Below are 14,249 nucleotides of genomic sequence, written 5' to 3' on the forward strand. Positions count from 1 at the left end.
TTCTCCATAGGAAGCTGCTGAGTTTCCAGCAGTGAAACCAGAATTTTGAGGCCCTATAGGTGTCTCAAACGAATTCACTTGAGAATTTCTAGGCTGCTCCTCAAAGTTCATCATAACCACAGAATTGGACACTTCTTTCCAATTCCAGCTTGTTCCTTCATCAAATACAACATCCCTTGATAAGAGTAGTTTTCTAGTGATAGGATCAAACACTCTATAACCCTTCTCACATGTTGCATATCCGACAAAAACTCCCCTTGTGCTTTTGGCATCCAATTTCTGTCTATTCTCCTCTGGTTTATGCACGAAACACACACTGCTAAACACTTTTAAATGAGCAACACCTGGTTTTCTGGTGCTATAAGCCTCAAAAGGAGTCTTATCCCTAAGAGCCTTAGTAGGACATCTATTCAAGATGTACACTGCTGTGTGGACAGCTTCTGCCCATAGATAATAGGGCAGCTCCTTCTCATGCAACATAACCTTAGCCATCTCTACCACAGTCCTATTTTTTCTCTCTACCACTCCATTTTGCTGGGGTGTGTAAGCCATGGAGAATTGTCTTTGAATCCCTGCATCTTCACATAGTTTATTGAATTCACTAGAAGTGAACTCACCCCCTCTATCACTTGAACACATTTCACTTTGTAACCACTTTGCAACTCCACCATAGACTTGAATTTTCGAAAACAATTTAGTGCATCCGACTTGTATCTCAAGAAGTAGACCCAAATCATCCTTGTAAAATCATCTATGAGTAACATGAAATATTTGTTACCTCCTAGAGATTCATTTTGCATTGGTCCACACAAGTCCATGTGTATAAGTTCAAGAGGTGTACTAGCTCTCCATGCTTGATCTTTAGGAAACCACTCTCTGTGTTGTTTTCCTAATTGGCAGCCTTCACACACTTCATTTACAGTTTCCAAATGTGGCAGCCCATGTACCATCTCTTTTTCCTTGAGTTGGTTTAGGCCTTTCAAGTGTAAATGCCCCATTCTTTTATGCCAAACCCAAGTAGAGTTGGACTGCACCACTCTTAGTGCAACAAAATCATTTGAGGGTAATGATAATGGATAACATCTATTCTTTCTCATTTCCACCTTCATAACAAGGTTCTCAAGAGAAGAACTATCATAGATGCTGCACATGCTGCTTCCAAATACCAAATGATAACCATGTTCATCCATTTGGCCCACACTCAAGAGATTTTCTCTCAAACCAGGCAGATACATGACCTCTCTGATATACTTTGCACCAGAGTTTGTGTCAAGCACCAAAGTGCCCATGCCGGCTATACTTACAAGCTCCCCTGTTGGCATTTGCACCTTGCCTGTGACTTTTGAGTTTATGTCAATTAGCAGCTCCTTCTTCCTAGTCATGTGGTTAATGCTAACATTGTGTCTACATACCATTCTCCATTTCACCCTTTTACTCAATTGCACAGTTTGCTATAAAAAGCAGATTCCCTCTTACTTCTACTTGGCTTGCATTATTTGCTTTCTCGCCTTTGTTTGCAGTGTAAGGGTCTGGCCCAATGTCCAAATCTATCACACTTATAGCACTTGGATTGACCCTTATATCTGCATTCTCCATAGTGAAATTTAGAGCAGACTTTGCATTAAGGCTTCACCCCATCTTGCGCAGAATGTGATCCATTTGAACAAGCGGCGACTTCTGGCTGTGTCTAGACTCCATGGTTTGTTGTTAGGCTTCCAACTCTTACTGAGACTTGGCAGAACGACTGAGCATTATTCTTGTTACGCTGCCTTTTGATCGATTGAGAGAACCAAATGCTTTCTCAGCTATGTCCACATTATGCATGTCAACGTTGCTCTTGACTCTTCAATATTGCAATAACCTCCTGCAATTCAATGGTCTCCAAACTCTTTGTATTTTCAATCACCAAATGATGGGATCATAATCTCTACTAAAGACCGATTAACACCTTTGAACCACCTGACCTCGCTTGATAACACTCTTCCAAATGTTTCTATTGATTTATCAATTCATTTAATCGAAAAGATATGCAAGAAGTTGTTCACTTCACGATCCTCATATACTCAAATTCTGTCTAAGATTAAGCTATGAGTATCTAACCCGATCACCCCATGATATTCTTTGTAGAGATAAGAGTCCAGCCATTATTTTTGGAATCGCATTTGCAATCCGAGGGAAGATCCGATCGAGATGTGCTGCTTTGTATGATGCCCAAAGGCTTTGCATCCTTTCATGAGCACGGATACATCTGTGTTCGCTTCTTCCTCCGGCGATTCTTCTTCGGTCTTCATCTTCGAATCAGAGCGAATCCCTTTCTACCAGACCTGTGCACACAGCTGTACCAAGAGATTTGAAGATTGTCACCATCTTGATCCTCAACTCAGTTCTCACGAAGATCGAGTTCTATTCGTAACTTCTAGATCCAGCCATCGTTGAATCTCAGGACTTGTTCTCTTCGATGCTCACCGAGCCCGATTTTAGCTCGCTGACCTTCACGCTTTACGCCTGATTAAGATAATCAAGCACTCTGGCTTGAGGCCATGTTGTTTGGTAGGTTTTGAAGAAGAAGAGAAACAATATGCAAGAGAAAAGCAGAGCTTAGCTAAAACAAAACTTCGTATTTTTGTATTGTATGCTTTAAAAATTTCGGCAGGTGTGCTATGCTGTAGAGAAGAATGGATTCTTCACATCACTTGAGAATCACAAGCTTACATCCAAACGCTCTTCTAAGATCTTTTTTGCGTGCTATAGCCACTAACACTACTTCAGCGGCGCCTACACTTGCCTATTTAGAGACTAAGTGAATACACCATTTATTTGGGACTAGACTTAATCACACTCTCATCAACTACCACTTATTTTCAACAATTTTTGGACATGCATGGTCCATGGAGATGGAATTTGAAAGCATCGTCGCTCAACCCACATTTGGGAGATTCTATGACGAGTCTCTAGATGTAATCATATGAACACGCTCTTTTGGGCCGTAAGAAGATGGTGGGGCTCCAACCTTCAATAGTAAGGCTACACCATATCTCAAACCACTCAATAGAAGTGAGACTGAAGCGACAAAAGAAAAGGGACAGATTCTGCTTAATTGGTTGCTTATGGCCGTGTTTACTTTCAACCCAAAGATATTTCTTAACTCCACTTTAAATTGTATATTGTATTGGGCTCCATCTGTTCCATTAAGTTCCTAAAAATTAATTAACTGGTTCGTGATTAAATTTCAAAGAATACGTACCTCAATACAAGCCTCTTATTGATGAGTGACTTCATCACTTATTGTTCATTTATTGATTGCTAGCTAGAGTAGAGCTCTATCTACTCAAGAGTCTCAAAGACTACAAGAAAGATTGGTTCTGTCTTTCTTCTTGAAAGCCAACGTGCATGAACTTGTTTACTTGTTTGTGGAATTTCATGAAATTTGAATACAAAGATGTAGCCACTTTGGATTAGAAGAATATTAGTATCTCACAAATAAAAACTTCCAATAAATTTGTAGTGTGATAACATGTCCTCACTCATGACAAAGAACCACTTTTCATAGCAAGTCACAATATAGAATTTTGTCATCATTTTATCAAAAAATTGGTTGAAGATGGAGAGATTGAATTGAAATTATATGGTACTGATAAGTAGATTGTAGATGTTTTTACAAAAACACTTCCAAGAGAGAAGTTTTACTATTTCAGAGAAAAGCTAAATGTCACAGGACAAATACATTAAGAGGGAGTGTTAAATGTAATGCATTTTCTCCTTGTAAGATGTATCAGTTGTTAAGTAGAATTGTGTCTCTTGAGAAGAGCTATGTTTAGGCAGAGTTGTATCTCATTAGAAATCTAGAGTTGTGTCTGGAACTCTTGGAACTAATCCAAGAGTTATGTCTACTATGAAAAGGTCTGAATGTTATTATAAATAGCCAATAAGATGGCCTAGTGTTGTAATCAATTTCGGAGAAATAAAAGCTTCAATTTTCTGTTTAAAAGTCTCTTCCATATTCTCTCATATCCATCTTTCTCCAACATCCCAGTGTTAATTTAAGGGAGAAGAGGTTTAGAGAATGGTTGGTAGTGTTTAGGATATTAGCTTAACTTGGAAAGAAAAACTTTTGAAAAGAGTAACAAAGTAATTTTATTTGAATAAAGGAGGAAAGTTACAAAGCTTTAGAGACTTGAGTTGGATGATTGTATGAATTGGACGTTTGTAGTTTTAGCTTTTCTTGCTTAATTACATAAGTGGGCTTGCTAGCATATTTATAGAGTTGCTTAAGTCAGCAGCTTTGTTTGGAAAAGTCGGATAGTAACTGACTTTTCCAAAGTTATTTTCAACTGCAAGTTGTCTCCTAATTCTAGATTTCTCTAGTTGTAATACATTATATAATTAGTAGGATGTTTCTAGCGACTTTTAATTATTAACTTCTCTTAATTTTTCTAAATTATTCTATATTATTCAAGATTTTTCTTTAGTATTCAAGGTACAAGTGTGCATTACTTTTTAATACCCAGCTGGTTGTAGCAGTCATTGGACATACTGATGTACTTGGATCTCACCGAGATCCACGGATATGTTGGTAACAGGAATGTTGGTTGTCCCCAAGAGTGTTGTTCCGTTAGCTGTGCAACTGATGAAAAACTTAGGTCCCATTGAACACTTTTCAGTAACGCCAAATGGGTATGGAATTGTGACACCTCCGCACTTGTCTGGGCAGTTTGGCAGGGCTAATTGAACTGCTGTAGTCGCCACCGCCACCATTACCAACGAGACTTGCATAATAAGCATCCTCTCATGTAAGAATGTCATGGCATGGCATATACTGTATATATGCACCACTTAATTCCCTGAGAAATTAGCAGGAATTATATATTATAGTATGGTCTATATTCTACAAACTATATGTTTGTTGAATTATGAGTGAAGAAACCGCTAACAAGCCTGGCGTTTTGTAGGCATATTATCCACATAAGGAATAAGGACTGGTAGGGTCATGCCGTGGCTCAGGGGTGTAGCCTAGAGGAAATTTCCTTCTCATTTTTAGTAATTTGTTCGTTGAAGCAAATGCTAGGCTTACCACATTTTTCATACCACATTATGTACCACCTCTCTAATAGAAGTAGTAGACCCCATTGTATTGATGGGCTTCCTCTATTAGAGATAGTACACAATGTGGTGTAAAAATGTGGTAAGCTTAGCATTACCCTTTCAATTGGAAAATGCTAGGCTTACCGCATTTTTCATACCACATTATGTACCACATCTCTAATAGAAGTGGACTCCATTGTATTGGTGGGTTTCAACTCTATTAGAGAGATGAATACTGATATAAAAATACGGTAAGCCTAGCATTACCCTTTCCAATTACTTGAAAGTGGAGCTTTGAAAAGGATGTGTGCATATCAAATTCTTGTGCAGTAAAGACTGGTGCGCATGGCATTGGCCCATCGAGAGTCTATGGCGGGTTCCAAAAATGTTGCAGTCCATGGCCACATGCCGTGGAAAATTTATGCATTGATTGTGTATTTTTCGGACGATGCATGGTCCATGGAGATGGAATTTGAAAGCATCTGGCTGCCCCAACCTGCACGTTTTGGGAGATTCTTATGACGAGTTTCTAGACAGAATCATATGAACACGCTTCTTTTTGGGCCAGGAGAAGAGTGACGTGGGGCTCCAACCTTCAATAGTTGTTGGGTTGGGCTATGACCATATCTCAAACCACTGACTTTATAGCAGTCAGTAGACTGAACTGATTGCAAGAAAAGGAAGATTCTGTTTAATTGGTTGCTTATTTTGCAGTGTTTCTGTTTTCAACCCAAAGATTTTCTTTACTCTGACTAAATTGTATATTGTATTTGGGCTGCATCTGTCCCAGTAGTTACTTATGAAATGAAATTTAAAGATTGGAGATATTGAGCCATATGTGTGGCGTGGCTTTGGTGGCATATATGTGTGGCTTGGATTTGGTGGCATATATTTGTGTTTGCCAACAAGAGTCATTCTATAAGTCTTTAGGTGAAGTCCTATATTTTAATCGTTGGATCATATTAATTAATTTGATTAAGCATAGTTGGACATAATCCCTTGTATATGTTGTTATAACTTAACACGTTGTTGGGACAAGTGTGTGACATTGGCATCGCAACACACACTACAGAAAAAAAGTAAACTATTATTTGGTTACATTTGCTGGGTATGTATTAAAAAGTGCCAAAATATAAACAAAGAGAGAAAGAGAGTCTGTATTTCAAAAAGTTGGGCCCAAAGTCCAAAACCAAACAAATATTGGGCTCGTTACTACAGAGTCCAACTAGATATTTGGGCTCAAACAAAGAAAATCCAATTTGTCTATCACATATTCTTTTTCCCATTCAAAAATAAACGTTCGAGGGTTTCTGGCTTGCGAGTTTCAGCGGTTAATCTCTCAGGTAAAATCTCATTTTGAATATTGAGCATCTTAATTCAGTGAAGTTGAATATCAATTTCAATTAAAATTGAAATTATTTATATGTCCCATTGCTAAAGTCACAATCTAATTAGCTAATTAGATGATAAGTTAACGGAGGAATTTCATCTGTGTCTGGACCAATATTAGGATACAAGAAGGTAGGGGTTATAAATTAGCCCTGAAATACTACTGTGAAGAGGAAAGTTGATCCCTTTGAACCGAATTTTTTTTGGGTGATAGTATTTGTGCTGCACTTTATGCTATCGTTCATGAATTTAGTTTTGTTTTAGAGGCCCTTAATTTTTCCCTTTTTGGAAGTTCCCTATTTAAACATTGGAGTACCATTGTCAATTTTGTTCACATTTGAATAGAGTTTCAGTATGTTTTTGATATATTTTAAACTTGGTTTTGAATATTGTGGGTATGAGATTGTATGGGCTCCAGCCTCCACTTGTGTTGTGTCGTTGCTAATTGGGTTTTGTGGAAACTTCAATCCTATGGTTCGATCTTTAGCATTTTAATTCAATGAAGTTGAGTTTCAATTTCAGTTAAGTTGGACGTTTCGAAAATCACCTACTTGGTTGAATGGAAATAGAGATAAAAGAAGCTAGGGGTTACGACTTAGCACTGAAGTACTGTGAAGAGGAACGTTGCTCCCTATGAACAATTAAAATTTGGTGATAGTATTTGTGCTTCACTTTAAGTTATCTTACTTGAATTTAGTTTTATAGACCCTTAATTCTGCCCTTTTTTGAAGTTCCCTGGATCAAGATTGGATTACCCAATATCAATTTTGTTCACATGTTAATGGAGTTTAAGAATGTTTGATGAAACGAAGAAGCTTATTCCCTAATATAGTTTTTGGATGACCTCTTGGCTCTTTTAGTTTGATGATTGGTATTTCAATTATTTTGTTATTATTGGATCTACATGCCTTTGTCATTTAGGAAAACATGAAATTAATCATGTCTTGGTCACCTGTATATCTGAAAGTTTATGCCAAGAGTTGCCACTGGTTGCATGAAAGGGGAAGAACATGGCATTAAGTGTAATTGGTTGAGAAGGGGGAGGGACATTACTTGTGTATTGTGGGGGACAAATCAAAGTCAACATGTTTAATTCAATGAAGTTGAGTATGTGAAAATATTTGGTTGTTGCTAAAATTGGTGAAAATATTATGGTGATTGGACCTACAGGATAAAGTGGCGTGGCTTGACCAAGACTTCAGATAAGTGATGAATCATGGCACTGTCGTCGATGATGAAGATGGAATAAATTTGAAAGCAACTTGTCGGAATTGGGGTCGTCTTTTTTTAATGCCCTACTACATGTTTTGTACAGCTTCAATATTTTCTGAGTGATCATGACATTGGGATTGCACAATTCACATGACGGTCCTCCTCCAGTGGTACAAATTTGTCCTTTGCAATAATATAATACGTCTAGGTCGTCTCTAACTTGTTGGTGATAACCATGGCGGAAAGAGAGTATTTTAGATCTAGGTTTAGCGAATGAAAGATAAAGCTCTGTATATTTCTCAGAAGTGTTTTCTTATATACTAATGAAATGAACTAAACCCAAGCTTATATAGCTGTGTTAACAATGCTTTCTTCACTAAGCTAAGCTTAACACAGAATAACTAATCAGACTAATAGGCACGTGAAGAGCTAACAGACTTTCCACCTCAGCACAGACACGTGACAACACATCATACTGTTATCATCCCCCCTCAATCTCATATGGGGGTGAGCCAAGACTAAGATTGCCACAGTGTTTGACAAACAGGGGACTATGAAGACCCTTGGTAAGAATATCAGCCACTTGCTCATCAGTGGAAACATATTGAACAATGAGATCTTTGTTTTGAACTTTCTCTCCAATGAAGTGGAAATCGATATCCATATGCTTGATACGAGAATGAAGTACTGGATTAGTACTTAGCACTAAGGCAAACAAGTTATCACTATGTAAAGCTGGAGCTTCAGGAATAACCATATGTAAATCGCATAACAGCTGTCTAATCCCTGAAATCTCTGCTACACAATGAGCAAGAGCTCGATATTCGGCCTCTGTGGAGCTTCAGGAAATTGAAGCTTGCTTTTTAGAAGCCCAAGAGATTGGATTGTGGCCAAGAAAAACTGCATAACCAGTGGTAGATCGACGAGTGTTTGGGTCGCCTGCCCAGTCGGCATCGCAATAGTTGGAGAGAAGCATAGTGCCAAGAGAGAAAGTGATCCCATGCTGCAGAGTGCCTTGCAGATACCGAAGAATTCTTTTGACAAAACCAAAATGAACATCAATGAGATTATGCATGAATTGACAGACGGTATTGACTGCGAAGGCTATGTCTGGATAAGTGAGGGTTAAATATTGTAGGGGCCCAACAATACTACGATACAATGTAGGATCACTAAGAGCGAGACTATCAGTTGTCAAAGCTTGTTGATGAGGTTTGAAGGGTGTGCTACAGGGTTTACACGTATCCATGGCAGCCTTCTTGATTAAATCCTTAGCATACTTAGCCTGATTGACAAACATATTGCCATTAGCCTAATAGTGAATCTCAAGACCCCGAAAATATTTGAGTTGACCCATATCCTTGAGTTCGAATACTTCCCCAAGATCACGAATAACTGAGTTGACATGTAATGACCCGATCCTAAATAAATGTTTAATTATAAATGAAACATGATAAAAGACCGTTTTGCCCCCAGAATATTTTATTAGGTTTAAAGTTTACTTTTTGACCAGGAAGGAATCTTTGAAAAAAGATGTGGAAATAATTAAAATGGATGGAATTTATCTCATGGGGAGAGCCGGATGATTGGAGCCATGTGTGGTGGTACTTAGCCGTGTGGGAGAGAGGAGAGAGGCGGGTGACGACAATACACAGAGAGAGAGAGAGAGAGAGAGAGAGAGAGAGAAAGAGGGGATTTTTGTCGGGTTTTAAAATGATCTTGAATGTCTTGTGTGGCTATATGTATTTATAGTCTCCTTGTGTGCTATGATATTTAGAAAATAATCTTTATTTGGTTAGATTGTGTCTCTTAATGTAATTTTTTCCAGCCCAACTCAACAAATTAGTTTTGAGTTCTATCCATCGTGGATTGAAGTCACAGCTGTTCTTAGTAAATAAAAATAAGAATAAATGAGCCTTCAGTTTAGAGCGGGGCCCATATTTGAATCAATCAGAGAGGCTAGAGGCATAAACAATTATTAAAAAAAACCAAAATTATTTTTTTACAAAATTAAAAAACAAATAATAATATTTTTTATATATAATATATATTACTTTTGCGCGACGAAACGTAAATCGTCGCGCAAAATCATTTAAACAAAACCCGTTGACAAATATATTTTAATCATGTGCGACAAAGAGTTTCGTTCGCGAAATGTGTATCGCGACGAATTATTTGGTCACGCTGAATTGTATCTGTGCGAATTGTCTCGTCGTGCGAAATTTGTATCGACGACTCTTTAGTCTTGCAAAGACTAATTCTTGCGACGAATACGTAGCGCAAAGTTCATATATCTCGCGCGACGAAGCCTCCGTCACGCATTGTTGTTGGGACGACCAACCTTTCGTCGCGCAGATTTGTGCGACGGACATTTGGAGTCTCCCAAAGCGTTTTTAAGCGAAGTTGTTATACGTCGCATTGTTTTGCGCGACGACTCTTATATATGCGTCGCGCAAAACCTTTCTTCACGAACTTTGCGCGACGGACTATGCGCGACGAAACTTCTGTCGCGCATAATTATGTGCGACTAAAATCCTCTTTGCACGACGAAGACTACTTCGTCGCACAAAGCCTAAAATGTTGTAGTGATAAGGAGTCCAACTAGATATTTAGGCCCAAACAAATAATGGGCTCGTTATAGAGTCCAACTAGATATTTGGGCCCATATTTGAATCAATCAGTCTATGGCCACATGCCGTGGAAAATTTACGCATTGATTGTGTAGCTATCCATATGATATCATGTGCTAGCTAGCTGGCTCAAGAGAGTCGTTGCTTCTTCCTGATCAGGTGGAATGGGTGTCTTGATCATTTTCCAGGGCCAAAATCACCTCTATACCTTTCTCGGCCTTTTTGGCTAGCATCAAGTAAGAAGCAAGATTTTTATTGTTTAGAAAAACATTTAAGTATAACTATTCCAAAAAAATTAATAAAAATAGTTGAAAAATTAAAAAATTCTATCGCCTTTTCATCAAGCACGGCCACCATGAATGCATGTCCCAAATCATATATATCACTTTTTAAATTGATGATAACTTTGGAAGAAGAAAAAGAATAATAATTATAAAGAAATTACGATGATTACGGGAAGTGTTAGAAATCAACGTTATATATAACTTGGACATTTTGATTACAAACCAGCCAATTACAGAAGTATTGCTTGCATTGCACATTTTTATTTTACGAGGCACTCACTCAAAATGTAACAAACTGAAATTCAAATCAACGACCATGATCGTAAGGCTTCACCATTTGGCTTTGGTCGTCTTGCAGTAGCGGTTGCAATTGAATCACTATCACCAACTTCACCTCTAACATCCAAAACGTAATTATAATAATTAGCAGCAGGTGACCCGAGCAAGTGGTCGGAATCTTTGGAAGACCGTTGGATATCATCAGCCTTTTCCCCAGCCGTATTCTTTCCCATAATTTGCACTAATCCCAGGAGCTCCACGGCTACTTCATTCATGGGAGGCCTTTCTTCACCTCTTAACGCTAAACATTTGTTTGCCAGATTGGCAACTTTTTCTACGATTGTCTCGAAATTATGTTCCTCCTTAACTAAGTCAGCATCAAGAATTTCAGCTAGCCGGCCCTCTTTCATTGCGCTAACAAAGACGTTTGCCAGGTTTTCTGCCTCATTTTTTTTCTTGATTAGTGCCTTTTTGCCTGTGAGTAGCTCCGCTAGGACAACTCCAAAGCTATAAACATCACTCTTATCTGTTAGAATGTGTGACTGAAGATATTCAGGGTCCAAGTAACCAAGCGTCCCTTGCACCAAAGTTGCTAGTTGATTTTGATCTTCCAGAACCAACCGTGAAGCCCCAAAGTCTGCTACTTTAGCCACATAATTCTTGTCCAGTAGTATATTCATTGCTTTCACATCTCGGTGTATTATTGGATTTGAAATGGAGTGATGCAAGTACGAGAGAGCTTCTGCAGTACCTGATGCTATCTTCAACCGCGATTCCAACGAAAGTTTTTCTTTTCCGTCTTTTCCATGAAGGTGATCATAAAGAGTGCCATTGGAGATGAACTCGTAAACGAGAATAGGTGTTTGGGTCTCTAAACAACAACCAAGGAGCTTCACAACATTTTTATGGTTGATTTGAGATAGAAGAATCACCTCGTTAGCAAACTCCAAGCTGTCAGTAATTGGGGCACTGACTTTGGACATTTTTATGGCAACCTCTCTTTTATCTGCAGGCAATATACCTTTGTAAACTAGTCCATACCCTCCTTCACCAATCTTTCTCTTTTCATCGTAATGGTCTGTCATCTTCTTCAGTTCTTCTTCAGAAAAGATTGAGGCTGTCTCTATGGATCCATTGTATCGAGTCAGTTGTTGTCGTAAAAGTAAGCCCCCATTTTGTTTAAAGAACTTTTCTTGTTGTTTCTTGAACTTTCTTCTCTTGACTCCGCAATATATCCAAAAGACTAAAACCAGTAAAACTAAGAAGCTCAGACAGACACCTGCAAAATCCAAGTCAAACTTTTATAGATGACATGGTGGGACTATGATCACAATGAAATTGATTATTCAATTTTTTTTAAAATTATATTATTACTGGTCAAATAAAAGCAGCTTATTGTTATTTTCTTAGACAAACGTGTTGACCTATTTATGAACAAGTGTATAACATGCATGTATGCCTGTTAATTACAATACATATTCTATGTAAATAGCAGCTGGCAATATGAAATTAACTAGCATACCCAATGAAATTTTGAGGGCAGTGTTCTTTGTTCCGGGTATGCAAGTCTTGGAGTCGTGGTTTCTGTACCCACTATTACATTTACAATAGTAACTTCCATCTAGATTATGGCAAGTTCCATTGTCGCAGGGGTTTGAAGTCTCGCACTCATCAATATCTGAACGGAAAGAAAAATAATCCCATGTCAAGCAATAAAATTAGGTAAGAATCAAGTTAATGATCAATAGTCAAGATTCACAATATGATGTTTCATATGTTGTGGCGATGTTGATGTATGAAATATTTGATTTTTTAAAAAAAGAAGAGAAGAAAGCATCATCAGTACCTTGGCAACCATCTGTGAGGTATGGATTCCCTTGGTAGCCCTCCGAGCAATTGCAAATATAACCAGGCTTACCATGGACAATGGACCAGTCCACACACTTGCTATTTCCCTTGCATAAAGAATTATTGCTCTTTTCAACTACATCACACGGCTCATCCCCAACTTTCCAGTTTATGACCACCGGAAGCTGCTTGTTGTTGCTGAGCTGTTGAAAACTTGTATTGGGAGCATAAGTAAACTTGGAGTCTTCCACAAGGAAGGCGTAGTTGCACGGGTACTCCTCGTAGAACCATTTCGTTACATTCCTGTTCTGCTCCCCAAAGCTATAGTAAATCAGGGTCATCTCAAAGACTACCAATCCACCAACGAGGCCAGATTCGGTGCAAGCAATGCCGGAGCAAGTGTCGGGAACTTTGTTGTCGCTTGTTAAAATATTGTCGCATGCCGCCACACTGTAGCCCTGGGTGGATTTTGTTTTATCTGAGGTAGGGTCTGCGATCTGCAAATCCAAAAGTGCAAAAGCTTCACAGCCAATGACAAACAATTTGTTCTTGGTTTCGGAGATGGTGTAAAGAGGAGGCAGCATCAGGTAATATACGTTGTTGCTGGTGCTGTTGCTGGGATTACCAAAGGCGTCATGACAGCTATCGGCTGCATCATGTGCTATTTGCAGCTCAGCCTCATCAAAGTAGAAGTTAGTAATGCTCAAGTTGTTTCTGGTCAAGTATGTTGGGTGTGTGCTGGCTTGGTTGCATGTGATGTTGAATTCGGGTCGGAGGTAACAGCCGTCACCTATGCCAAATGGGTAGGGGATTGTGAGATTACCGCATTTCTCTGGGCACCCAGGCTTGGCTTGAGGCAGCAGGGCTTGAGCTGCTGATGCTATTGGTGTAAATATGGCCGCCCCTAATAGCACAACCATAGAGAGTTGCACAATAATAAGCATGCTCCCAAGTAAGGCCATGGCTTGCACCACTTGATTTTTCCTTGTACTAAGAATTGGTTTAATGTTTTAGGGAGGGAATTAATAAATAAATAATATTTTTCCTTCATGGGTCTTTTTCTTTCTTGATTGCTGGTACCGTGTAATGACCAAGTCATTAAACAAATAAATGACCAAGTCCACGCAATAATCAAATCCAGCAACAGCAACAGTTGGAATGGTGACTTTTCGATAAACAAAAAAAGTCATTTCTCTAACCCTTCTTCAAATCAAACCCTACCAACGACTCTGAAGTCAAAACAATGACAAAGAAAAAGATAATTAAAAACAAAACATTTGAGCCATATACGTGGCGTGGCTTTGATGGCATGTATGTGTGTTTCCCAACAAGAGTGAATCAGTGATTCTATGGTGAGGGCCTTGTCTATGGTACTTAAGTAGGTATTATATCTTAATCGTTAAATCAGATTAACTAATTTAATTGAGCATAGCCGGACATCACATAATCTAAGAACCAAGAGAGCTTTAACAGCCCATTTTAGTATCGCCTACTTTGTATATGTTGTTACAACTTAGGGCCCTAT

At 38.6% G+C, this 14,249-nt stretch overlaps 1 protein-coding gene across 1 annotated transcript; it reads right to left on the reverse strand.

Moving 5' to 3' along the window:
* Positions 1–10,766: 10,766 nt before the first annotated feature.
* On the reverse strand, positions 10,767–13,726 carry LOC103325248 (wall-associated receptor kinase 1-like). The gene is made up of 3 exons (XM_008227402.3): positions 12,723–13,726; positions 12,399–12,554; positions 10,767–12,155 (listed from the first exon to the last, which is right to left on the reverse strand). The coding sequence occupies exons 1-3, from the start codon at positions 13,684–13,686 to the stop codon at positions 10,900–10,902; spliced, it is 2,376 nt and encodes a 791-aa protein (XP_008225624.2). The 5' UTR covers positions 13,687–13,726; the 3' UTR covers positions 10,767–10,899.
* Between the last annotated feature and the right edge of the window lie 523 nt (positions 13,727–14,249).

The sequence above is a fragment of the Prunus mume genome, linkage group LG3 (genome assembly GCF_029339155.1).
Source record: "Prunus mume cultivar Tortuosa linkage group LG3, ASM2933915v1, whole genome shotgun sequence".
Lineage (NCBI taxonomy): Eukaryota > Viridiplantae > Streptophyta > Magnoliopsida > Rosales > Rosaceae > Prunus > Prunus mume.

Excerpts from the sequence above, each read along its gene's own strand:
- LOC103325248 (XM_008227402.3), bottom strand. The coding sequence starts at position 13,686 with ATGGCCTTACTTGGGAGCATGCTTATTATTGTGCAACTCTCTATGGTT. Across the intron at positions 12,555-12,722 it reads CCTCACAGATGGTTGCCAAG|ATATTGATGAGTGCGAGACT; the intron begins GTACTGATGATG and ends CTTTCCGTTCAG. Across the intron at positions 12,156-12,398 it reads TGCCCTCAAAATTTCATTGG|GTGTCTGTCTGAGCTTCTTA; the intron begins GTATGCTAGTTA and ends TGGATTTTGCAG.